At 40.6% G+C, this 26,520-nt stretch overlaps 1 protein-coding gene across 2 annotated transcripts in view; it reads left to right on the plus strand.

Annotated features, from left to right (window-relative positions):
• The first annotated feature begins 226 nt into the window (after positions 1–226).
• The window catches only part of LOC123745266 (ribonuclease H2 subunit B), a 60,397-nt gene continuing 34,103 nt past the window's right edge, over positions 227–26,520 (plus strand). For both annotated transcript variants that reach the window (XM_045725612.2, XM_045725614.2), the window contains exons 1-3: positions 227–407; positions 6,622–6,751; positions 17,582–17,678. In XM_045725612.2, the coding sequence (XP_045581568.1) occupies positions 302–407; positions 6,622–6,751; positions 17,582–17,678 (333 nt within the window). In that variant the 5' untranslated portion in view covers positions 227–301. The remainder of the gene's footprint in view (positions 408–6,621; positions 6,752–17,581; positions 17,679–26,520) is intronic.

The following is a 26,520-nucleotide window of genomic DNA, read 5'->3' on the forward strand; positions in this document are numbered from 1 at the left end:
GTTAGTTAAGAGAAATGTGGGGTAATGGTCTGTAGTGCTATCGGTGATTATACCTGAAGTAAATACTAGCTCTATCTATAAATCCATCAACTTTTGTATCTTACCTTGTATGTATGTACTTTACCTGAATAAATATTTGTATTTGTATTTGTACATATACGAATATAATTCGTATACATAATGTTACCCCGCAAAACAAAATGTAACAAGTATAGTTTGAGCGGGAAACTGTTACAGGTTTGTTGTGGAGGGTGACTGGCCTGTGTTACAGAGTAGACTGTTGACTGTGTCATCCCTCAACATGCCCAGGAACCCCTCCAAGAGGAGGCACTCCACCAAGGAAGAGCAAGAGGAAGCCGCTCCACAAAGTCAGCCAAAATGTCGCCAGAGTGTTATGTTCATGAAAGGCAAGCGCTGTTAATGGTAGTGGTAGGACCCCTAGTCATGCTCGCAGGCTCATCCACCAGAGGTGGTGATCTTGTACCAGAAACTTAGTCAAATATCCCCAGTTTTGCTAACTGTTGGTAGTAAATGTGGGTAATAGTAACCCTATCCACCTCTGTCCGCTGGATAGGGCGGTGTGCAGAATTTCCCTAAATTTAACCGAGTACCACTAACACTTGTGGCCTCTACGAGGACAGGAAGCCCGCGGCTTGTCGGAGGTCCCCCTATTTGCCTTGATTTTTTTCTAGCTGTACTCTAAAAGTTAACAGTTGGCATTTACGGCTTCGGCGGGTAGGCGGTTCCGTGGGTTAATAACCTTATAGGTGAAAAAGCAGGTCCTGTTATTGTTAGTGCAGTGTGGTTTATTTAGCTTGAAACCGTTGCTCCATGTTCGTGTTACATTTAACCTTTTGAAGAAATTTTCTGGATCAACATTCTCCAAATTGTTCAGTATTTTAAGTTTCAATGAGATGTGCTCTTTCATGCCTGGTTTGCAGTGTTGTTAGCCCTGTGGCCCTCAAACATTCGTGATACTGGAGATGACTTGGCTCTGGAATGACTATTGTTGCCAGGTGTTGCACCTTCTCCAAGGCAGCTGTGTCCTTCTGAAAGAGGTCTCCATGCTTGGATACAGTAATCCAAATGGGACGCACCACAGATTTTATACACACCCGAGGGGGTGGACCAGCATACAGTTGAATAACTACCTTCTTTCCCATAAAGTTAAAAGTATGCTTAATTATTCCTAGTATTTGGTTAGCTTTTATGACTGCTGCTCCTACCTGTTGTGCAACTTTCAGTGACTGTTATATTTTGACTCCAGTGTTCTTTTCTTCATCAATCTGCTGCAAGGTAATGTTATTAATTTGGTAGTTGTGACAAGGGTTGTGTTAAACCACATGCAAAGTCTTCCATTTTTCGATTATTAAAAAGCATTTTCCAGTGTTCTGAGCATTTGTGGAGTTCATGTAGATATCTTTGTAAGGCTTTAATATCAGGTAAAAATATCATGTAGATATCTTTGTAAGGCTTTAATAATCAGGGAAAAAATTGGCTAAATTTTTATTTCCCACTTTACCATAACTCTTCATGCCATCTGCAATGTTGATGAGATGGTGTGCATACTGTATTCTCATCTTTGTCATTGATGTATAAGACAAAAATGTTGGCCTCAAAATGGATCCCTATGGTACTCCTCTCACCACACTTCTCCAGTCAGATTCATTCCCATTTAGCACGAATCTGTTTTGTTTTAACCATTGTTTTATCCATACTAGTATTCTACCATTTATTCCACGTGCCTATAATTTCCTTGTTGTTTCATGTGGTACCCTATCAAAAGCTTTAGCAAAATCCATGTACAGGTATATTACATCCACAGGAAGTCCTTTGAGTAGCTTTTTACCATTTCCAAAAACGTGAGGAGGTTTGTAAGCCAGGATCTATTTTTAACAAAACTATGTTGCATCGATTTTACAAGATTGTTTGCTGTGAGATGGTGAATGATTCCTTCCCTAAGGATTCTCTCCATGAGCTTGGAGATGTGCGATGCCAAGTTTATCGGATGGTAGCTTTTTTTTATTTTAAAGTTTCAAAAACTGTGGGCATTCTTTCTAAGATCAGATATTATGTACCACGCCCTGCCCTGGTGACTCTCTATTACTCCCTTATCTATCCATATCTCAACTATGGTATTTGTGCTTGGGGCTCTACTACCCAAAATCACTTACGTCCTCTAATTACTCAACACAAAGCTGCTATTAGGACAATATCCAATTCTGGCCCCAGACATCACTCGGTACCCCTACTTAAATCTCTGAATATGTTAGACATTAAGTCACTGCACATTCTCTCATGTGTATTATACATATATAAAACGCTAAACTATAATGCCAATCCTGATCTCAAAAGCTTCATAGAAGGTTGTATCAGAACCCATGAGCATCACACCAGAAATAAATAGAGTTTTGATATTCCTAGAGTACGACTTAATCAAACTAGAAATGCTCTACAAATCAAGGGGCCCAGAATGTGGAATGACCTTCCCAACCATGTTAAAGACTGTACCTCTCTCAACCAGTTTAAGTTAAAAGCGAAGCTATACCTAATAAATTCCCTGTAACCTACCTTACCCTTCTATTGTCAACCAATGTCTGTTTTTTTCTTTAAAGAGCGCTGTTTGTCGACATAATTGTATTTGTGCTGCTTTTTCATCTATGTTTTCATTTCTTGTTTTCATTCTACTCATTATGCTCAATTAGTATTAAGCTTGTCATTTAAGTTTATCATGCCCGAAACGCTTTGCGTAATAGTGGCTTTAGGCATTGTATGTACTAGCTCTACCTATAAGTCAAACAATCCTTGTAAATATTTATTGTATGTATGTACCTTACCTAAATAAAATTGTATTGTTATTGTATTGTATTGTATTGTATTGTATTAAATACTATGGTGACATTTGCATATGTTCAATCTATGCAAATGTCAAATTGCAAATGTACAACAGTATACGAGAGGCTAAAGCCTTACCTGCTTGGGACGGTCAATTTGTACATGTGACTTTTATCCTTCAGTACAAATACACATCGTACACAAGACGATATGCCAACGTATTTTCAAACTTAACCTAACCTAGCTTAACACAACTAAACCTAACCTAACCCAACCAAACTGAGCCCAGTACAGCCTAGCCTGAGGTAATACAGCCTAGCATAAGGTTTCCTAAGGATACAAGTCACTTCGTACAGAAGATGGATCGAGCACTGGGTATGGTCTTTTTGGACAGGAGTCGATTTGATGAAGCTCGTTTTCTCTTTGTTAAAACTGTGTATATTAAGTAATGGTAATGACTTCTCATAGACATATTAACATAGGATAAAACCCCACACGTGTGTATTGTGAAATTTATGTAAAGAATTTACACAGTCTTTGGCATTCTCCTAAGTGCTTTGTCAAGGTCTATGTATGTGATTAGGACGAGACTTAACATCTTGATGTCTAATCAATTAGAAGATTAGAGACATACGATAATTGATTAAATGTTAAGATGTAAGTCTAGTCCTAATCACATAATCAGACCTTGAAAAAGCACTTGAGAGAGTGCGAAAGATTTGGAGTAAATTCTTTATCAATTTCAAAAATACACAAATGTGGGTTTTTATCCACTGTATATATATTGTTATGCTAGGATGTATTAGCATACGTTAGGCTGTATTGGGCTCGGTTGTTAGGTTAGGTTGGGTTAAGCTAGGTTAGGTAGGTTTCAGAATCCATTGGCGAATTGTCTTGTGTACAATGTGACATGTATCCATCTCGCACAGATATTTCTACCAATTTGGATACAAAATTTGTACGTTTCATATACAGTATGTGTGATTGGTCAATATTAAAACATCAATATACTGTAATTAATTGAAAGCTAACCAAACCCTATAATAATAATCAAGAATACCTTTGACATTAGGAGAAGGTAGTCATTCATTTGTACAAGTCTCTGGTGTGTCCCCTCCTGGGGGCACACCAGAGACCATGCATGGAGACCTCATCTTCAGAAAGACATAGTTTCATTGGAGAGAGAGTAACACTGGGCATCAAAAATAATTCCAGAACTAAGTCAACTTTCATACCAGGACAGGTTGAGGGCCACAAAGCTAACAACACTTTAAACCAGTCATGATAGGGATGATCTCATTGAAATGTTCAAAATACTGAACAATTTGGAGGATGTTGATCCTGACAACTTTTTCGAAAGGTCAGATGTAAAGCAGACAAGGAGTAACGGTTTCAAGCTCAACAAGCCAAGGTGAAGACTGAAAACAGATGCTTTTTCACCTTCAGGATTATAAACCCATTGTGTAACTTGTGTAACTGATAGACAGATGAGGGCAGTAAACAGAGACAATGTATATGATTGGAGGAGTGTTACTAGCAGAGTACCACAGGGTTCAGTTCTTGCACCAGTACTGTATTGTTCATTGTCTACATAAAAGATCTAACAGAAGAAATACAAAATTATATGAACATGTTTGGGAATGATGCCAAGATACTGGGGAAGATAGGAGATGCAGATGATTGTCATGCCCTTCAAATTGATCTAGATAAAATAAGTGCTATTAGTGTCAAGTGGCAAATGGAGTTCAATGTTAATAAGTGTCATGTTATGTAATGAGGAATCGCAGAAAATAGACCACACACAACTTACAAATTACAATGTGGCAAGGAATTAAAGAAGTCTAATAAAGAACTAGATCTAGGGGTGGTTTTGAATAGTAAACTGTCACCAGAGGAACACACAAATAACATTGTGAGAGGAGTGTATGCATCACTTTCTGACTTCACACATTGTTTTAATTATTTGGATGGTGAAATGTTGTATGGGGCCTATTTTTAAAGAAGTACTATTACCTAAATAAACTGGAAAAGGTGCAAAGGCATGCTACAAAATGGCTTAAAGAACTGTAAAACAAGAGTTTCGAGGAGAGACTAAACGTGTTAAACATGCCAAAACTAGAAGACAGAGGTGATGTGATCACCATTTACAAAATACTAACAGGAATTAAGGAATTAACCAAATTGACAGAGGAATTCCTGAAACCAGCAACTTCAGTAACAAGAGGATACAAGTTCAAGCTAAGGAAACAAAAGTGCCGAAACAATATTAGAAAGTTTTCTTTTTCAAACAGAGCGGTAGACGTGGGAGTGGTCCCGCGGTGGTGGGAGCCACCGCGGGAGCACGTGGTTTCTGTATCTTGGTTTTCATTCTCTGCAATTTTGTTATGTCAATTCTCAATTCTCATCCTAGGTCTTTCATTTTGGTATCAATATGTTGGCAACAGAATTCCCTACAGGAGTATATGCATATAAACCACGGCGTACCACGCGCAGCAAACAGAGATAGTGACATCGCGTTACCCGTGAGCACTCGAGCAATAAAATGTGTATACTCTTTTTCAACTTTGTTACCTCATTTCTCGTCCTAGGTCTTTCATTTTGGTGTCAATGTGTTCGCAGTGAAACGCATTGCATTAAAATGTTTCATTGTCCTTCTGTCCTTCTTTGTTCTGACTAAGGAATTCCTTACAAGAGTATACTGTACCTGTATGCATATAATGTCCAAAACTGTGGCTCATCCCACCCGCAGCCAAGCCGAAAGCAGGCCAAATTTTTAAATTTTTGACACCATACTGCGTCAATTCCGCACATTTGTCTACTATATTTTTGGCGCCATACCGAGTCATCAACGAGCGAACGTTAAGTGAGAAGGTGGTGGAGGCCAAAACCGTTGGTAGTTTCAAAACATCATACAACAGAGAGTACTGGGAAGATGGGACACCACGAGCATAGCTCTCCTCGTGTAATTGCACACAATTTAGTTTTTTGTTTTTATTATACACCTGTGACTTGGCTCAGTTTAAAGGTAGATACCATTACTATATTGTAAATTGTTTAAAATATAACACTTTATAAAATTTCCTATATTTTCCTTTTATCCTATTCTTTGAGGTTACCTTTACCTATTCCTCATTTATAAACCTTTCTGTGATTAGTATTGTACATAATGGTAGAAGTAGAAAACCTGTAGCTTGTAGAAGGTCCCTTCCTTTCATCCTGATGTATTGACCGAGTTTAGTATATACACGCAATTATCATCCATGCAGTGCTGTCAAGAGCTTGTCAGTAGTACATTTCATTAAATGACTAAGTATAGTATTAACCTGTAGTAAAGTTGGCATCATTCTCGACTCATTCGGGGATCTCTGGTTTTATTTCTGGGCGGGACAGAATGGTTGGGCATATTTTCATACACCTAATGCCTCTTTTCACCTAGCAGTAAATAGGTACTCTAAAGTTGGGCAACTGTTGTGGGGCGCATCCTGAGGAAGGTTAGTAGTAGTGACCTTTGGAGACCTTGATACGAATTTAAAATATACTGTATAGGCCTGTACTGTATATAGGCTTCCTATCCCTGACAAAATGACTCGGTCAGATTAATCCCTTTTGGATCTGATCGGTAACTGGATAGGTAACAACAGATAGCCATATTTTTTGGTCCAGAATGTTTCCTATCTCTAACAGTGCAATACCATATAACTACTGTACGTGTATTTATATGTGCAGTGGCTAGAGAGAGAGAGAGAGAGTGTATATATTTTTTGTAACATTATCTCTTATTTGCAGAGTCACTTCTCTCATCATCAAACATTCAGGTGATCAAACTGAAACATCCACGCAATACGTCTGCAATGTATATCTTTGATGAGGATAACAAAAGAATATATGATATGGTTGCTTTTGATGAAGGTCACAGGTACGTGCTATTTGATGATTAACTACTAAGGTGCAGTTTAATTAGTCATTTAGATTAGGACAAGATTGTTGTGGCTTTGGTTATTATTAGGAACAGTATACGTGCACTCTAGGAGGGATGCCTTATGGTTTTACCAAATTTTTTCATTTAGGTTCTGGAATTAGCATCGATTTAAAGCATCTAATTATAAATTATAGTTATTTAGTAGATGATGAATTGCAATAACATGGCTGAACAAATGTTAACCAAACCACACACACTAGAAGATGAAGAGACGACGACGTTTCGGTCTGTCCTGGACCATTATAAAGTCGATTGTGATGAGACGAGGAATGTCGATTGTGATGTTGTCACGTTTATTAAAAAGTTTAGAACTTTCCAACAAACGTGATCTAACATACTCCTACCCTTACTTATTTCTCATTCTTTTTCTTTTTCTTACATAGCCCATTCTTACTCCTCTTATTACCCCCTTGCATCCTTTGTTACACCCATCCCTTCTGCACGTTTTGCCTTGCTCTTACCTTCCTATAAGATTTCCTCCTCCTCTCCCCTCTTGCCTTACTTAATGCCCGTGCCTCCCTCGTCTCATCACAATCGCCTTGATAATGGTCCAGGACGGACCTAAATGTCATTGTCTCATCTTCTAGTGTGTGGTTTGGTCGACATTATGGTTATTAATCCACTTTGCTGCAGCTCCCCGGTGTTGGCCCTGTTGTTATATTGGCTCAAAACTAATATTTTTCTGCTTGCTGCCTGTTGGGTCTGTAACAACATCCTATGATTCAGGATCATTTGATCCTGAGTCATGGGGGGGGGGGAAACTGGTTTCCTTCCTGTTACTCTCCTTCTGGCCCACCTGTGTGGTTTGGGCTCTTCGGGTAGCGACCGCTTGCATCTTTGGTTTTCAGTTGGCAGCAGTCAGGGTTTTGTTCTCGATCAGATGCCCCAGAGCTACCCCGGCTGGTTTTAGAGTCCTGGAATGTTAGGTGTTGGGGAGGAGGTCTCCCTTGGTTCTGTCCTTGCCTCCTTTTTCTTCCCCTTTGGGTTTTGTTCACCCTTCCCTTTTCCCCGTATGAGGATTTTGAGGGTGGAGGGCGGATTTTTAATTCGGGATGTGGCTTGGTTAGCTCTGGGGATTGCCCCCCTTCTGATTCCTGCCTGGAGGTGGTTGAGCCTCTTGGTCCTGCTGAGGCTTCTGGGTGCTCCTTTACACTTGGTCAAATAAAAAACTGTAGAGGAAATAAAGGATACAATATTGCGGCCAGCCCTCCTTTGATGCCTCTCCCTTGGACTCTGCTTCTCTATCTTGGGCAGTGGGCATTGGATGTTAGCTCTGCACTAGGGGGCCCTCTGGCAGCAGTTCCTGGGGCTTGTGGAGAGTAAATTTGGGGTTCTTTGGTCCCTTTTTGACTCTCCATGGCCATTTGTATCTTCTGTGGTGGGTCTTTGGTTGCAGGGAAGGGATGGTTTTGTTCCCCCCCCTCTCCTTGTTTGTTCCCAGTTAGGTGTGGATTCCCTCCTGGGTTTGGTCCCACAGGCATTGAGCCTATTGGTGTCAGTGCCCTGCACGTACTTGCGTTTGGCCTTTGTGTTCTGCTTTAATATTTGTTGGGCATATCTAGGCCTCTTTGATCTGCTTTCTGCTTGCTCTTTGAGGTCATGGAGGCACGTGGCAGGGGGGACCTCTGGTGAAGGTTTTAGCATCTGCTTTGGCTGAATTCCATGCTGTTATTTCCCGTACTTGTGGTAGCCATTTCCTTGCCATTCGACTTCCAGGTTACTTGACTGGTTTGGCCTTGTTCTCTGGTTTGATATTGACCCTGGCTCTTGCATCTGCCTCCTTCTTTCTTTTCCTCAGTGTTGGTCCACAGTTTCTCCTTATGTGTCTGTGGATTCTCTGCCTTTTTGAGGCGTCTATCCTCGAGGCCCCATTCTCATTTCTGTGCCGGTTGGTCTGGGCTGCAATATCGCCTGTTGTGAGTTGGGGTAGGCCTTCTGGGGTGTCAGATGCCGGATTTCTGGTGTTCCTGGCCCAAATGTCTGATTGGTTCTGAGCTCGTTCTCTTCTGTGGGCCGCCTCTCTTCCATTCATGCCAGCTATTTTCCCCTACCCTTGATGGTTGGGGATGGCTCTCCCTGTTTTCCTTATTCTGCATTTGTTGGCTTTTCATTATTTTGCATTGCAGTCCCTGTGTTTTGTTGGTGCCCCCTTCCCTTGTTTGGAGGTACCAGGCATTCCAGGCAGGCTGCCTCTTTTACCCTGTTTGGGTCACCTTGATGTAGGTTTTCCCAGTGTTGGCCGTGATGTTGTCTTTTTGGTGGGTTTTCCCACTTCCTGGTTCTGTCCTAGAGCCCTCTGGTCTTTACTCTTCATGGCTGTCCTAGTTTTTCATTTGCCCTGTCTGGTGGCCTGCATTGTCTGCGGTCAGTCTCCTGTTTGGGTTGGCCTCTTGGTGTTTCCCTGGATCTCTGGGATGCATTCCAGCACATCCCATTTTTGTTTTGGGTCTGGCACTTTTTGGGTTAGGTGTCTGTCTTGCCTCTGGGACTCTTTCACATTTGGCCTCATCTGATTCCCTGCGTGTTAACATGCTTGGCTTGTGTCGTGTTTTGGCGTACCTTGATGGCTGGTTGGAGTGGGCTCCCAGCCGGTGTGTGTCTGCTGGCCAGTTTTTTTTTTTTCTGGGTTGCCATAATCTGGTTCCTGCTGTGCTGTTGGTAATCCCTGTTGCTTTTGTCCTGGTTTGGCCTTGTATGAGCCTTTGTTTTGATTTCAGTTGGTGCCTCCCTGTCCTTGCACTGGCTGTTGTGGGTGTTGGGTTGACTCTGGGTGTCTCAGTGGTTGGCTGGGGGGCTTGTGCATGTGCTTTCTTCTATGTGGGCATTGCTGGCGCTATATTTGTTCAGGATGGGCTATGTTGGTCCTTGCAGGAGCTGTCACTGGCTTCCTTGCATTTTTGGGGTCTTCCTGGTTGCCTTCCACAACCCTGTGTGGCACAGGTTTTAGTTGTGTTGTACAGGGGGGAAGTGCATTGCCTCTGTGTTTCGGGTCCCCTCTGGGGAAGGCGGTTTCATTGCTCTCTGCCTCCTAAAGGCTGGGTACTGTGTCTGGCCTCTGCTGAACTCTAGTGGTTTGGCTATCTATGGTGTTCATTTTCTGATGGGGATGTGCCGTCTTCGTGGTCAGTTTTCCTGTTTCTTCCTGTTCCTGGGTTTACCTTCTGGGCCTTCTCCTTCCTGTGGTTTTGGTCCTCCCCTTTTACTTTGCTCTGCTTTCCATTGCGAGGCTCTTGTATGGGTGGTTTTGGCTGGTCCCTTTGGGGGAACAGGTTCCCTTCCCCTTATCCCAAGGGAGTCGGCTGACCTTTGCTTTTGTTCCTTGTCAGATTGGGGTCTGCCTTGAGTGTGTTCCAGACTTCTGGTGACTGGTCAGCCTTAGTTTGGCACTGCTTCTCGGTTCCAAATCTGGGTTTTCTCCATTGCTCCACCTCTCGGGCCGGTGTTGGTCTTTGCTGGCCTGTCATTCTCCACTACTCACATCTGGGATTTTGATACATTCTTGTCATTGTTATTGTGATGGGATGGTGGCTTCCTGAAAGGTGTTCCGCCTGCGGTTCTTTGCAGTGACTGTGCGATTTGTGGTGGTATTTTTGTCACATGCTTTCTCTTCCTTGTGGTTCTTCGGTGTTTGACCACAGGCTGCCCTTCTTTATCTTCTCTGTTCTTGGTCGGCATTGTCTGCTAGGTACTGTTGCCTCTTAACGTAATTACCTAAGTGTAGTTACAGGGTGAGAGCTACGCTCGTGGTGTCCCGTCTTCCCAGCACGCTTTGTTACATAACGCTTTGAAACTACTGATGGTCTTGGCCTCCACCACCTTCTCATCTAACTTGTTCCAACCGTCTACCACTCTGTTTGCGAAAGTGAATTTTCTTATATTTCTTCGGCATCTGTGTTTAGCTAGTTTAAATCTATGACCTCTTGTTCTTGAAGTTCCAGGTCTTGGTAAATCTTCCCCATTGATTTTATCAATTCCTGTTACTATTTTGTACGTAGTGATCATATCACCTCTTTTTCTTCTGTCTTCTAGTTTTGGCATACAGTATTTAATGCCTCTAACCTCTCCTTGTAGCTCTTACCCTTGAGTTCTGGGAGCCACTTAGTAGCATGTCTTTGCACCTTTTCCAGTTTGTTGATGTGCTTTTTAAGATATGGGCACCGCACAACTGTTGCATATTCTAGCTTTGGCCTAGCAAAAGTCTTGAACAATTTCTTTATTTCCCCATCCATGTACAGTATTTAAAAGCAATTCTGAAGTTGGAAAGCATGGCATAGGCTCCTCGCACAACGTTCTTTATGGGGTCCTCAGGTGATAGTTTTCTATCGAGAACCACCCTTAGATATCTTTATCAGAGTTCATTAAAGATTTCTCACATAATTTATAGGTTGTGTGGGGTCTATGTTCTCCTATTCCACATTCCATAACATGGCATTTATTAACATTAAATTCCATTTGCCAAGTGGTGCTCCATATACTTATTTTGTCCAGGTTTTCTTGAAGGGCATGACAATCATCTAAGTTTCTTATCCTTCTTATTATCTTAGCATCATCAGCAAACATGTTCATATAATTCTGTATACCAACTGGTAGATCATTTATGTAGACAATAAACATCACTGGTGCAAGAACTGAACCCTGTGGTACTCCACTTATGACATTTCTCCAGTCCGATACATTGCCTCTGATTACTGCCTTCATTTTTCTATCAGTCAGAAAATTTTTCATCCATGCTAGAAGCTTACCTGTCACCCCTATAATATTTTCCAGTTTCCAGAACAACCTCTTATGTGGAACTGTCAAAAGCCTTTTTTAGGTCCAGATATATGCAGTCAACCCAACCATCTCTCCTGTAAAATCTCTGTGGCTCTATCATAGAAACTGAGTAAATTCGATACACAGGATCTTCCAGATCGAAAACCATACTGTCTGTCTGATATTATATCATTTCTCTCCAGGTGTTCTACCCATTTAGTTTTTATTATTTTTTCCAATACTTTCACTATTACACTTGCCAATGATACAGGTCTATAATTGAGGGGGTCTTCCCTGCTGCCACTTTTGTAGATTGGAACTATGTTTGCTTTTTTCACACATCTGCTACGACTCCTGTACACAGGGATGTCTGAAATATCAGGTGAAGTGGAATGCTGAGCTCAGATGCACATTCTCTCAGAACCCATGGTGAAACTCCATCTAGGCCAACTGCTTTGTTCTTACTTAGCTCCTTTAGCATATTTTCCACTTCATTTCTAGACACCTCAATTTGCTCTGTTGTTCGCTGGAATTCTTATTGTCTGGTCCTCTGAAGATCTCATTTTTGTACAAACACACTTTGGAACTTTTCGATTAATGTTTCGCACATTTCCATTTCATTTTCCGTGAATCTGTTTCCCATTTTCAACCTCTGGATATTATCCTTTACCTTTTGTTTGCACTTTGTTGTTTATGAATTTGTAGAATAGGCCCGGTTCTGTTTTACATTTGTCCGCTATCCCTGTTTAAAAATTTCTTTCTGCCTCTCTCCTTACTGCTGTATAGTTGTTTCTCGCATCTTTGTATTGCTGGTATGTTTGGAGGTTTGGCCTCTTTCTATAATGATTACATGCTTGTGTCTTTTGGTTTCTGGCCCTCTCGCAATTTCTGTTGAACCAATCCTGTTTTCTGGCCCTGCATGTCTGTTTTGGTATGAAAGTTTGTGTGCCTTCATCGCATATTTTGCAAAATTTAGCATACATTTCATTTACTTCCCTGCCTAGCAACAAGTCTGGCCAATTACTCATTAAAATTTTTTCGAAGTTCCCCATAGTGACCTCTCCTTAGAGTTTATCAACTGTTTCAATGTCCCCATTTTCTTCTAGATGATATCTTAAAGCATATTTAATGTCTAACAGGACGCGATCACTCTTTCCCAAGGGAGGAAGGTACTGGATGTTAAATATCTCTTCTTTCCTGGTGAATACTAGATCCAGTACTGAAGATACATTTCCTTCCCTCATTCTTGTGGTTTGCTTTGTGTTGATACAAGAATGTCTCCAGAATGAGGTTCACAAATTTGCATGTCCAAAAGTCTTCTGTTCTGGCTTCATAGGCCTCCCAGTCTATTACTTTAAAGTTGAAGTCCCCCAGTATCAACAGTCATGATTTATCTCTATCAGCTTGTACAATAATATCTCTCATGACCATTATGAGGCCCTCTTGTTTGTCATCCAGTTTTTCCTTTGTCCACATATTGCTTGCTGGTGGGCTGTAGGCATTTACAATTATCAGCTTATCAGCCCGATTCCAGACCTGCAATGCCATTGTCAGTATCTCGAGGGTTTTCAAATATTAACTCTTACCTTCAGGTGTTCTTTCACCAGCACAGCCATTCCCCCCCTCCTTTCCTAGTTTTCCTGTCACGTTTCCAAACTGAATAGCCCCTTGGGAATATGACTATTTAATGTATTTCCTTCAAGTTTCGTCTGATAACACGACAATAACTGGGACCCCAAGCTGAATTATATCTTGCAACTCCAAAGTTTTTGACCTCACTCCATTTATGTTAGTATATACAATTTTCAGGAACATGTTCCCTTTCTCTTTGTTCTTTACTTCCCCTTCCACTACTGATTTTGTCTTGTTTTTATGTACCATTTCACAAGGTTTCCAGTCCCTGACACTTTGTAGAAAAAAGAATTTGTCTTCTTCATCTCTATCCCCATTTAGACGTTTTCCTTCAATTAGGTTCATTTTCAGCTTTTCTGTCTTCCTTTGAAAGGTCTTGTCTTATTGACCAAAGTTTACCAACCTCATCACTCTGCAGTTTCCTGGCATTTCTAAGCACTTCCATCATGTTTTTCACTCCATTAAACGTCACCCTTAATGGGCGGTTCTTGTCTCATATTTTCCTATTCTTCTAAAATCACTGACATTTTCCTTTTGAGCCTTCTCCTAAACTTACTATTTTCTCTATGATTTTCATCTCTTCTGCTGCGCGGTCCACCCTAGATGAAATTTCCTTCTCTAAACCCCCCAAAATTATTTTGGACACACTTCTATCTGCAGTGTTTTGTACTAATTTGCTGTTGGTAACCAGTTCTTTCCTAATTGCTTGCGTAATTTCTGCTTCTTGTTGGTCATTTCTGGTTTTGACTCCCAACACACTGACTTGATTGTCTCTTTCTCTTACAACTTGTGCATACATCTCTTTTATTTCTTCTTTTATACTTTTCTAGTTCTTTATTAGCCTCCTCTATATGAGTTGCTAATGAAGTTTCTTGTTGCATCTCCTTGCCTAACTCCATGTTGGCTCTCAGGCTCCCTTTGAGTTCACCATATGAGTATTTTCTTGTTAACTTCTTCAAATACTCTACTCTTCACTTTCCATGCTTGATTATCCTTTACTAGTTCCTTGATGTGTTCCTCCTGCATCCTTACCTTATCAGTCAAGCTGGTAATTTCCTTATCTTGCTGGAAAATCCTTTCTTTTAACTTACAAAACTCAAAGTTTGTAAGGACAGTTTGTACTGTCCTCCCCTGTGGTGGCGACCATCTTTGTTGACATTCTGCTGTTTTGAAAGATCAACTTTTCTACCCAAGATTTTTCATTCACTAACACTTATTTCTTATCTCTTAGTTTATTTTCAAATTCCATACACCTTCCTGTATTCTGGGACACCACTTGCAACCCTCACCCTACTCCTCACACTCAGATAATTTGAATTCTCCTGGAGCCTTCAGCAGTGTGACTCTTCAGTGTGATGATGCGTGTGTGTCAATGGACACATTGACATGTACATCATCGTGTGACATTGGCAGAGGTAATGCTAACGCTAATGCATTAGCCAATGCAATTAGCCAATGCTAATGCCACATCGTTTGACATTGGCGGAGTTACTGAGGCTTGTGTTCAAGCCTCAGTGACACTAGCTGTCTCATGTGCCCCTAGTCTACTATTACACTACCTGAGCCTATTCCCTCTCCTTGCCTATTTTTTCTTTTCCTCCACCTGCTTGGTTTTTGCTGTCCTCTTTGGTCTGTGGCTGTGTTCATTCGGCTTTGTCAGGTGTTTAGTTTGTTACTGCCAGCCCCTTTTCTGGCCAAGTCCGAGTCTGTTGGCTTCCAATGGGCGGTCCTTTGATCATTGTTCCTTTGATTGTTCAACCAGGAGTGTCTTGTTTTGTCTTTGGTGGGCTTTTTTTGCCGTTTCCTTTGCACCTCCTGGTTCTGCCTTTGTGGACTCTTGGTAGGTTGTTCACTGTCATTGTCTTACTTGCCTGCAATGTTGCCTCGAGCCCTTGCTGTTCGGTTCTTTTATGCTTCTCTGTTGGCATTGCAACTGTTTCTGAACTTATCTTCAGAGTGTAGCTTTTGGGGCTTGGACAAGGTTCTGGTGGCCTGGCTTCTTTTGCTGAGCCCAGACTCCTGGTGCCCTTGTGTGCCCTTTTTTTTTTTTTTTTTTTTTTTTTTTTGCAGGCTCTGCAGGGTCATTCTGTCTGCCCGGCCTGCGATCTGTCGACTCGCCCCTTCCTTTCATGGTTATGCTGCTCTGGCTGTCCTGACATCTGTCCTGGGCTATTTTTGAACGATGGGGGTTTCTCCGGGAAGCCCCTACAGCTCTCGGAGCTATCCAGGCTGATTTGGCTTTAACTATTGTTTCTAGTGTTTTGATTATGTATAACGCTTGTTAATGATACGGGTCTATAATTTAATGGTTCCTCTCGAATACTATTTGAATAGATTGGTACTATGATTGCTTTTTGCTTATCTGCTAAGATTTCTGTGCACATGGATGTCTGGAATATTAATTGGAGTGGAATGCTCAGTTCCACATTCTCACAGCACCCAAGGGTCTCCGTCAGGTCCAACAGCTTTATTTCTTCCTAGCCCCTTGAGTAATTTTTTTTACTTCGTCTTGAGATACATCTATGTATTTATTCTAAGGCATGCTTTGGAATTGATATTGGGTCAGGCTCTCTGAAATCCTTATTTTGTACACACACACAAAATGCAGCTTGCTTTTAATGAATTTGTAGAAAAGACCTGGATCTGTTTTATATTTGTCCACTATACCTTTCACAAAGTTCCTTTCTGCCTCTTTCCTCACTGTTGTGTAATTGTTTCTTGTTTGCTTGTAGTCCTGGTATGTTTGCAGGTTAGGCATTTTTCGATATTGAACCCATTTTCTTGTCTTTTCCTCTCTGTCCTCTCACAATTTTTGTTGAACTAATCCTTTTTTTCTGGTACTTCATCTCTGTTTTGGTATGAATGTTTGTGTGCCTTCATTGTATATTTTGCAAAATTTGGCATATATCTCATTTACTTTCTTGTCTAGCAACAAGTATGTATAATTAAAAACATTAAAGATTTTTCAAAGCATATTTAATGTTTAACAGGACATGCTGACTCTTTCCCATGGGAGGAATTTCCTTTCCTAGGTAATGGATAAGGTAATTGATGTCAAATATATCTTCTTCCCTGGTCAATATTAGATCCAGTATTGACAGAGTATCCCCTTCCCTCATTCTTTTGGCCTGCTTGATGTGTTGATACATGAATGTCTCCAGAATGAGGTTTACAAATCTGCCTACCCAAATTTCCTCCATTCTTACTTCGTAGGCCTCTCAGTTTATTGCTTTTAAGTTGAAGTCCCCAAGTACAAACAATTGTGATTTATCTTTTATCTGCTTTTACTATAATTTCTCTTGTGACTATTACAAGGCCCTCTTGTTTGTCATCTAGTTCCTCCATTATCCATGTGTTGCTTGCTGGGGGCTGTAGGCATTAACGATTATCAGTTTATCCTGATTCCAAACCTGCAATGTCATTGTCAACTTCTCGATGTTTTTTTTTTTTTTTTTTTTTTTTTTTTTTTTTTTTTTTTATCTTCATGTGTTCATTCACCAGCACAGCCTCTCCATCCCCCCATCTCCCCCCCCCCCTCCTATCCTTCCTAGTTTTCCTGTTACATCTCCAAACTGAGTAGCTCCTTGGGAGTGCGACCTCATTTAAATTTTTTTTCTTAAAGTTTTGTTAGTCAGTGCAACAATATCTGGGACCTTAAGCTGAATTATATCTTTTAATGCCAGTATTTGTTTATATTTCTCCATATGTGTTCGTATATGCAAGGTTCAAGAACATGTTCCCGTTCCCTTTGTCCAAGACTTCCCATTCCTCTAGTGATTTTGTTGCTTTGTTTTTATGTACCATTTCATTGACTTTCCAGTCCCTAACACTGTAGGAATTTATTTTTCTTCATTTCTATTCACATTTAGACATTTTGCTTAAGAGGTTCATTTTCAGCTTCTGTCTTCCTTCGAGAAGTCTTGTCTTATTGACCAAAGTTTGCCATCCTCATCACTGCATCACACCACATGTGTGGTGTGGGGAAAAAAAAAAGGTAGTTAGTAAACAGTTGATTGACAGTTGAGAGGCGGGCCGAAAGAGCAAAGCTCAACCCCCGCAAAAACACAACTATTAAACACTGCAATTTCCTGGCATTTCTAAGCACTTCCATCATTTGTTTCAATCCATTAAATGTCACCCTTAAGGGGCAATTCTTGTCTCATATTTTCCTATCCTCATAAAATCACTGACATTTTCCTTTCAATTGATGCCTCCTCCTAAATCTATTTTCTCAATGATTTTCATCTTTTCTGCTGCTGTCCACCCTAGATTATATTTCCTTTTCTAAACGCACAAAAATTACTATAGACTTATTCTATTCTTTCAAATCTCTTCTGTTTCAAATTTAATGTTATTCAAATCTGAATATTGCATGATCTTCAGGTCTTGGTTTATTGGAGAAACCATCCAATCAGATGGACGTTTATACATCACATCGCCAGTGGATGTTTCGTACCTTATCCTCCCATACTTAATGCAGGTCAGTAACTTTTGTATAGAATAAGGTTGCTTGTCCTCAGTCATGCTATATTTCTTGGAGGCCTCTTCAGTAGCTTTGCAACACTTGGGAAAGCTTGGTGCTGGGGTAGTCAAGCCTTAACACCTAAGCAATGCAAGTTAAAACAATGTCTTTTGTTCCTTGCATGTAAAATAAAAATTGTTCCCCACAAATTACTTTTTTCTTATAACATTGTTAACCAGTAAAGTGTGGTTATCATTACTGTATGTTAATTAGCCCTTAAACTGCGCATATTACCATGCATATTGGGGTCCCCCGAAAGCGAAAAATATTTGAATTATGTAAAAATAATGTAAAAAAAAATCTCCAACTTATTGGCTTCAGTGTTGTGAAACTTTCATCAAAATATTTTCAGAAATTGATTTTAGATGAATTTTTAAAAAATAAGAACGTTGTGTTGATAAGGAGAACAGCTCCTATTACCTGGAACTGAAGGATAATGCAGAATAAAGAGATGCAAGCACCTGTCCGATGCTCAAAGAAGAATAGTAAGAAGTGTCAACAAAGTGGATATGCAGTTGGTGCCTTTATATCATTGCTGAGTAATACATACTAACACAAATAATAATGAGTAACTATGTTGTTATGCTCTATTTTGTTATATATCATATATTAACATTGGACAATATCTTTATATGTTACTTTCATCAATGTCCCCCAAAAATTTTAGAGGAATTTTTTTTTAACATTGTTCCTAACTATGTTAGGAACCATGTGGAACATAGTTAGGAACCATGTGGAACATAGTTAGGAACCATGTGGAACATAGTTAGGAACCATGTGGAACATAGTTAGGAACCATGTGGAACATAGTTAGGAACCATGTGGAACATAGTTAGGAACCATGTGGAACATAGTTAGGAACCATGTGGAACATAGTTAGGAACCATGTGGAACATAGTTAGGAACCATGTGGAACATAGTTAGGAACCATGTGGAACATAGTTAGGAACCATGTGGAACATAGTTAGGAACCATGTGGAACATAGTTAGGAACCATGTGGAACATAGTTAGGAACCATGTGGAACATAGTTAGGAACCATGTGGAACATAGTTAGGAACCATGTGGAACATAGTTAGGAACCATGTGGAACATAGTTAGGAACCATGTGGAACATAGTTAGGAACCATGTGGAACATAGTTAGGAACCATGTGGAACATAGTTAGGAACCATGTGGAACATAGTTAGGAACCATGTGGAACATAGTTAGGAACCATGTGGAACATAGTTAGGAACCATGTGGAACATAGTTAGGAACCATGTGGAACATAGTTAGGAACCATGTGGAACATAGTTAGGTACCATGTGGAACATAGTTAGGAACCATGTGGAACATAGTTAGGAACCATGTGGAACATAGTTAGGAACCATGTGGAACATAGTTAGGAACCATGTGGAACATAGTTAGGAACCAGGTGGAACATAGTTAGGAACCAGGTGGAACATAGGAACCAGGTGGAACATAGTTAGGAACCAGGTGGAACATAGTTAGGAACCAGGTGGAACATAGTTAGGAACCAGGTGAACATAGTTAGGAACCAGGTGTTTCCAACTATGTAAAAATAGAATGAAATTGGTCAACAAATAAATGTCACAATTCACAAAACTTGGTACAGTGGTACCTCGGAATGCGATTGTCCCTGTATGCGAGGTTTTCGGAAGGCGAGCAGTATTTACTCCAAAAATTTGTCTCAGAAGGCGAGGGTTACTTCGGGACGCGAGTTTGTTGATACGCGTACAGGCCGACCTAGCGCGTGGTGGTTCGGCGATCGTCGCCCCTCTGCCCCGCCGCCCCTCAGTTTACCATTGTCTCGCGCTCAGTGACTACCCCCACATCAATTCTTCTCGCGGATTTTCAGTGTTTTGTTGGATTTTTGGTGATTTGTCTATACAATTTGTTATTATATATCTCACCATGGGTCCCAAGAAAGCCAGTGGTAAGGATAAAGGCCAGAAAGCTCATGTGAGGATGACAATAGAGGAGAAACAAGAGATCATTCGGAAGCATGAGAACGGTACACGTGTTGTTGAACTTTGTAGGCAGTACAACAAAGCCACATCAACAATATGCACTATACTTAAGAAGAAAAATAAGATTATGGGTGCTAAAGTGGCAAAAGGAGTAAGAACATTAACGGCACAAAGACCACAAATACTTGAAGTGGAAAAGTTGTTATTAATTTGGATACACGACAAGGAGTTGAGGGGTGATAGTGATTATTTGTGAGAAAGCCAGGGTGTTGCACGAAGACCTTCTAAAGAATACCCCTGCAACGAGTGATGCAGATAAGAAAGAGTTTAAGGCAAGCAGGGGCTGGTTTGAAAAATTTAGAAAGAGAAGTGGTATCCATAGTGTTACAAGGCATGGGGTTATGTGATGTGATTATGGAAGGGGACTCCCCTTCCAAACAGTAACTCCTCTCCTCCTCCCCCCTCCTCACCATCTTCCATACGCCTACAGCACTCGACAGCAAGGTAAGTAATAACTGGAACATAGTTTTGTAGGTTTATTTAGATGAATTAGGTAAATTAGGTATAAAAATTTAGTTTGATGTGGGGTTTTTGACAAAGTTGGAGCTTTGCCTAGTTGATAATGCACAAATAATTGGAAAGTGTTTGTGCACGTTTTAAAAACTTATGTTGAACTAGCAGTACCCGGCCACGCTTTGCTGTGGTTCGGCAACGCATGTGTGTTTCTGAGCCACAGCAACCTTCCCTGTTTCCCCAGTCCTGCCCACCATTCCCCCCCTCACCCGTCTCCTCGGCTTCCCAACCATTCCCCACTCCACCATCCCCTCTTCCTTCCCACCATGCCCATTCCCCTGTCTCTTTGTCCTCCCACCATTCTCCATTCCCTCATCCCCACCATCCCAAACTTCCCGGTCCCCTTGTCCTTCCCCACCATTACCCCCTTCCTTGTCCTCTCGTCCTCCCCACCATTCCCCACTCCCTAGTCCAATGCCTTTCCAAATGGTCTGATGTTCCCATCACTGAAATATAAGAAAAAGTTAAAAAATGAAATGAAAATATGAAAAACATAAAAAAATAAACTATACTCACGAAATGAACGGCCTGGTAAACAACACGGCTCAATTCCAACGCAATTCACACAAAATAATTAACTCAAAATGAAAATAAATCAAAATCTATGAAAATTCAATGTATCAATGCAATCAGAAACATTGAAATGGAATTGTAACATATTTAGTATAGCATGTGTGTTGCTCTTACATGCAACAGATGGCGCTGTTTTTCAAGAAAAGCATAGTTTTACCTGTCACAGGTGTGGCATCTATATAGTAGCTATATAAAAAGACGCCCCTATTCGAATGCAACGTTGTCAAAATTTCAAAGCGATCGATAAAGAGGTTTCAAATATTTCCCTCACATGAAAAACAACATGAAAAACACAGTTTTTCAGAAAAAGGCTTTTTTAACCATCACAGACGTGACATCTATATAGTATGTATATAAAAACCTGCTCGGATGCAAATGGAATGTTGGGTGAAAATTTCAAAGCAATCGGTGAAGAGCTTTCGGAGATTAGAGGTCGTGCACAAATGAACATTTCCATTTTATTTATATAGATTGTTGTGTCTAATCATATATGTATGTATTGCACTGTTTAAGGGTTAACAATGAAGCATTAATTTAAACTATTATTGCCTGGGTTTTATATGACTGATGCTAATATGGATATAGTAGTGCTGTATAGATGTAGTAGAGTTTATCTTGACACATGGAAAAAAAAACGGGTATATTTTCATGATGGCTTACTATGGAAATGTGGGTATCGTCATAAATGTTACTATGCAAATACAGGACAGTAATCGTGGTGTAAAATTTCTTTAATTACATTATGTATACTGATTATGTTCAAATACTTTTACAAGTATTTAATAGTACAGTACTTATCAAATACGTACAGTACATTGATATTACATATCAAATACCTACATTGATAGTACAAGGTGGGACAGAAATGGTTAGGGGCATTTCCTATCACCTAATGATTCTGTTTCCCCTAGCAGTAAGTAGGTACCCAAGAGTTAGTCAACTTGTTGTGTGGTTGCATTATGGGCAGGGTCAGTAATTTGACCTGGGGGGGGGGGGAACCTTGCTATAAGCCTAATGTGAATGAATATACTCTGGCTGCCTGTCGCCTGATACAATGCATTATTATTAAACCTATACTATTTGCTGACAATACTACCTTCATCTGTTCAGACCCCAACCCCCCCCACACTAGATAATATTGTAAATAACGAATTAAAAATTAACTTGTGGATGTCGACCAACAAAATCACATTAACCCTTAACATGCTAGGGGTATAATATCCTTTGTTCCCCCACAGGCGCATGTAATTTTGAAAAAAAAAAAAAAAAAAAAATTCTTGCTAATCTGTTCATTTGTGTTAATTGATCATGGGAAAAATAATAAAAAAATCGTAAGTGGCATATATTGCCCGCTATAGGGCGGGGAAGTCTGGCAAAAATCAGGTGCTGACTCAGCGTGCGTCCCAGGCGGTCTGTTGATCGCCAGCTGTCAGGCCGGAGTTGCCACAAAGAGATAATTACCTAATTATTTCAATGTCTCTGATTGATTTTTCATAGTGTTTTTGCTGTAATATTATTCAATAGTGTGTAGTGTGATATATTTATATAATAAAATAAGTGAATCATCGCTGTACTCAAAAATATGGTGTGCATATTGTTGATTCAATTATGTTCATCAATCGGTGAACAAATACTTTGTCGGTTATTACACTATATACACAGGTTATATATAAATATCTGCATGTTTTGTTCACCATAACGAACCACTAAGTTGCTATTATGAGTCAAAAAGTAACGAGGAGTGACCACCGTGTGCCAGCCAGCCACTCGCGCCCTCCCTCAAGTCACCTGACTCGCCCACATTCTCCTCCCACAATACTGTTTTTGCTTTTATTCACTATATACAGACGCTATATATAAGTATCTACATTCGTGTTCACCATAACGAACCACTAAGTTGGTATGCTGAGTGGCAGTGGCAACCCGCCACTGGCTGCCACTCCCTCCCTCCCTCACCTCACCTGACTTGCCACCATTCTCCACCCACCATACTGTTTTTGCTTTTATATACAGATGTTATATATAAGTATTTACATGTTTTGTTCACCATAACTGTACATCTAAGCTTGTATAGTGAGTAAAGGCACAAAGACGTAGGACCTCGCAGTCAGCTGATGGCTGCCGCCCTCAAGGCCAGACGCACTAATATTTCTCCTCCAACAATACTGTTTGTGGTGTTATTATGCTATATACACACATTATATATAAATATCTACCTGTTTTATTCACCATACTTGTACAAGTAAACTGGTATAGTGCCCAAAGACCATCGTGGTAACCAGTAAACAACACCGTCGTCTGCACGGTGGCGTCGTGCAGACGACACCACCGCCCTCACAAAAATGGCGGCTCCCAACCTACTCCTCTTGATGTTTATACCCTCTATACACACGTTATATATAAGTATCTACATTTGTGTTCACCATAGCAAACCACTAAGCTGGTATGGTGAGTGCAGTCAATAAAAGGTGGCCACACAGTCAGAAGACATCGCCACCACCCTCCCTCCCACAGCATTACTCCTCCCTCCATGGCGCACAGCGCTAAATATCACCACAATCCTGGGTTATCAGAACCCTGGTCAGTTTTATCACAGTCAGGGGTCTTCTGTAATAATATCATCGCTACATAATAGCATGAATAAGTATATTAACACTTTCGCGCTCTCGGCGTTCAAAAAAAAATCATACCCCAGATGCTTTTGGCGCTTCGTGCGCCTACGCGGTAAGACCGAAAAAGTGTACACTCTTTTGACTGTCCTGACAATAATTGAAGGCGCACGTATTTAAATTTGGTATCACTGTGTTCGCAATAAAATTGTCTATAAGAACATATCTATAAAATGCCACCAAAGCATAAGGATTATCAACACCAAATAAAAAAACTATTCAGATCACTAGCCGAGAGCGCCAAACAGCAACAAAATGTTTCCACTCTTAATGGTTGCGAAGCCTACAGTTGTCCTACATCGCTAATTGTGGTATCATTGGAATCGCAATAAAATTCTCTACACGGACATATGCATATAAATATAGATTCAATGTCGTAGCCCACCCAAAACAGTGTTGGAAGTGGCCGAAGTGTTACCCGCGGCGGCATATCGGCGAAACTCGCTTTGAAAAGTGTATATTCAATTCATTGTCTTGACATTATTTGTCGATGTATGTATTTCATTTTCGTACCAATGTGCTCGCAATAGAATGTTCTGTAAGAACATAAGTATTAAAGGTCACATAAGGATGCGTTCGACCGGCAACATATATAAAAACTACGTCGATTATACTCGTCGTGTCAATAATACAATTGTTTTACCACGATGATTCACTGCCACGCCGTTCTCTTTAATAAGCTGTTCGGTTATTAGAGAAAACGTAAATTTCATGGCAAACATTTGTAAACTATTCCCAAGTTGATCGGATAATAAATGGATTTTATACAAATATTTTTTCTCGTGACTCCCGAGAGGGGCACGCTTGCGGTGTGATTAATAATATTGGTGACAACGACAGTCTGCTGGAAAGCGCGAAAGTGTTAAGGCATTTTTAGGCGATGCTGTGGTCACAAGCTGAACAGCAGTGCTGTTAGCTCATGCTGCGTGCGTCAGGCTTGGTAGCTCACTCGATACTGAGGCCCCTAACACTCGGGAGTTTCGCCCACGATTTTTTAAAAAATGGCGTCTGTTTACAAGAGCCCTGATGAAGGTGTGGCGAACCCCGTGTATCCGCTGGCCTTTTAAATCTTGCGTAGTATTCCAACACGTCATATGACGTGATGCGCACTTTTTCGGTAAGTTACTCAACACGTCATATGACGTGTTGCGCAGTTTAAGGGTTAAACATAGAAAAGTCCTACTACATTTTATTTGGAAGTAAATCATCAAACAAAATTCAACTTCAGGTAGACAATGCTAACATTAGCAATAAGGATAATGGAAAGTTCCTTGGCCAATACTTAGACAAGAGACTCGACTTCAGCACACGTACAACATATAGTCAAAAGTGTCTCAAAAACTGTCAGTTTACTCACCAAAATCGGATATTTTGTTCCCCCCAGTCGATTCTCCTCTCATTATACTGCTTGCTAATCTATCCCTATCTTGCATGCTGTATCTGTGCATGAGGTTCAACTACAGCTTGGTGGTCGAGGTTCGGGAGGTGGTCGAGGACCGGAAGGTAGTCAAGGACTGGGACACGGGGACGCTAAGCCACATAATCATCGCAAGGTAACCTCAAGGTAACTGCAAATTACCTCAACCTCATCATCACCCAGCAAAAATCTGCTATCAGAACAATAATGAACTGTCTTCAGATAACACAGCCCTTCTGTTTAAATCCCTAAACATACACTCACTCCACATATTAAATTGTGCTCTTTACATACACAAAACCTTGTCCCTAAATGCTTATCCTGGTCTGACTCTTCCTTGACAGATGTAATGGAACCCTTGAGCACCACATCAGAAATATATATATCTTTGATATTTCCAGAATCAAACTAAATCTGTGCAAACACACTATGCAAATAAAGGGACCTAGTCCATGGAATTCACTCCCTAATGAATTAAAAAAAAAAACTGTCCAACCTATGCCTTATTCAAAAGTAAAACCAAATAGTACCTAATTATTTCTTCTTAGTTTTCTACCTTGTGCTTCCAACTTGCACTGTATCTTGTGCTACCCACTACCCCAATATTAGTGCCTAAGACATGCAACTTTATTGGAGCCTTTAGGAAGCTCAGGTAAACAGACGCCATAAAAAAAAATTCATGGTATCATTCCCGGGTGTGAAGGCCTCAGTACTGAGTGAGCAACCAAGGCTGGTACATGCAGCACGAGCTAAGAGCACTGCTGTTCAGTTAGTGACCACAGCATCGCCTAGAAATGTCAAAATATCCATGTAACTGCTATTATTTAGTGATGATAGTATTACAGAAGAGCCCAATTGTGATAGACTGTGCACAAAGTTCAGGTATCAGTGAACACAATACACAATAAGAGAAGGAGAGAGAAATATCTAGGAGTTGATATCACACCAAACCTTTCTCTTGAAGCCCTCATAAAAAGAATATCATCTGTGGTGTATGCAAGGCTGGCTAACATCAGAACTGCCTTCAGGAAACTGTGCAAGAAATCATTCAGAACCTTGTATGCCACATATGTAAGATCAATCCTGGAGTATGTGGCCCCAGCATGGAGTCCGTACCTTGTCAAGCACAAGACGAAGTTGGAAAAAGTTCAGAGGTATGCCATTAGGCTATTCCCAGAACTAAGAGGCATGAGTTATAAGGAAAGGCTACGTGAAGTGCACCTCACGACACTGGAAGACAGAAGAGTAAGGATAGGCATGATCCATACCTACAAAATTCTCAGAGGAATTGACAGGGTGGACAAAGACAAACTCTTTAGCACGGGCGGAACATGAACAAGGGGACACAGGTGGAAACAAAGTACCCAAATGAGCCACAGGGATGTTAGAACTTTTTCAGTGTCAGTAGTTAACAGGTGGAATGCATTAGGCAATGATGTGGTGGAGGCTGACTCCATACATAGTTTCAAATGTAGATATGATAGAGCCCAGTAGGCTGGGGAATCTATACATCAGTTGATTGACGGTTGAGAGGCGGGACCAAAGGGCCAGAGCTCATCCCCCGCAAGCACAACTAGGTGAGTATAGAGAAATCACA

This window comes from Procambarus clarkii, chromosome 44 (assembly GCF_040958095.1).
Source record: "Procambarus clarkii isolate CNS0578487 chromosome 44, FALCON_Pclarkii_2.0, whole genome shotgun sequence".
In the NCBI taxonomy this organism is placed as follows: Eukaryota; Metazoa; Arthropoda; class Malacostraca; order Decapoda; family Cambaridae; genus Procambarus; species Procambarus clarkii.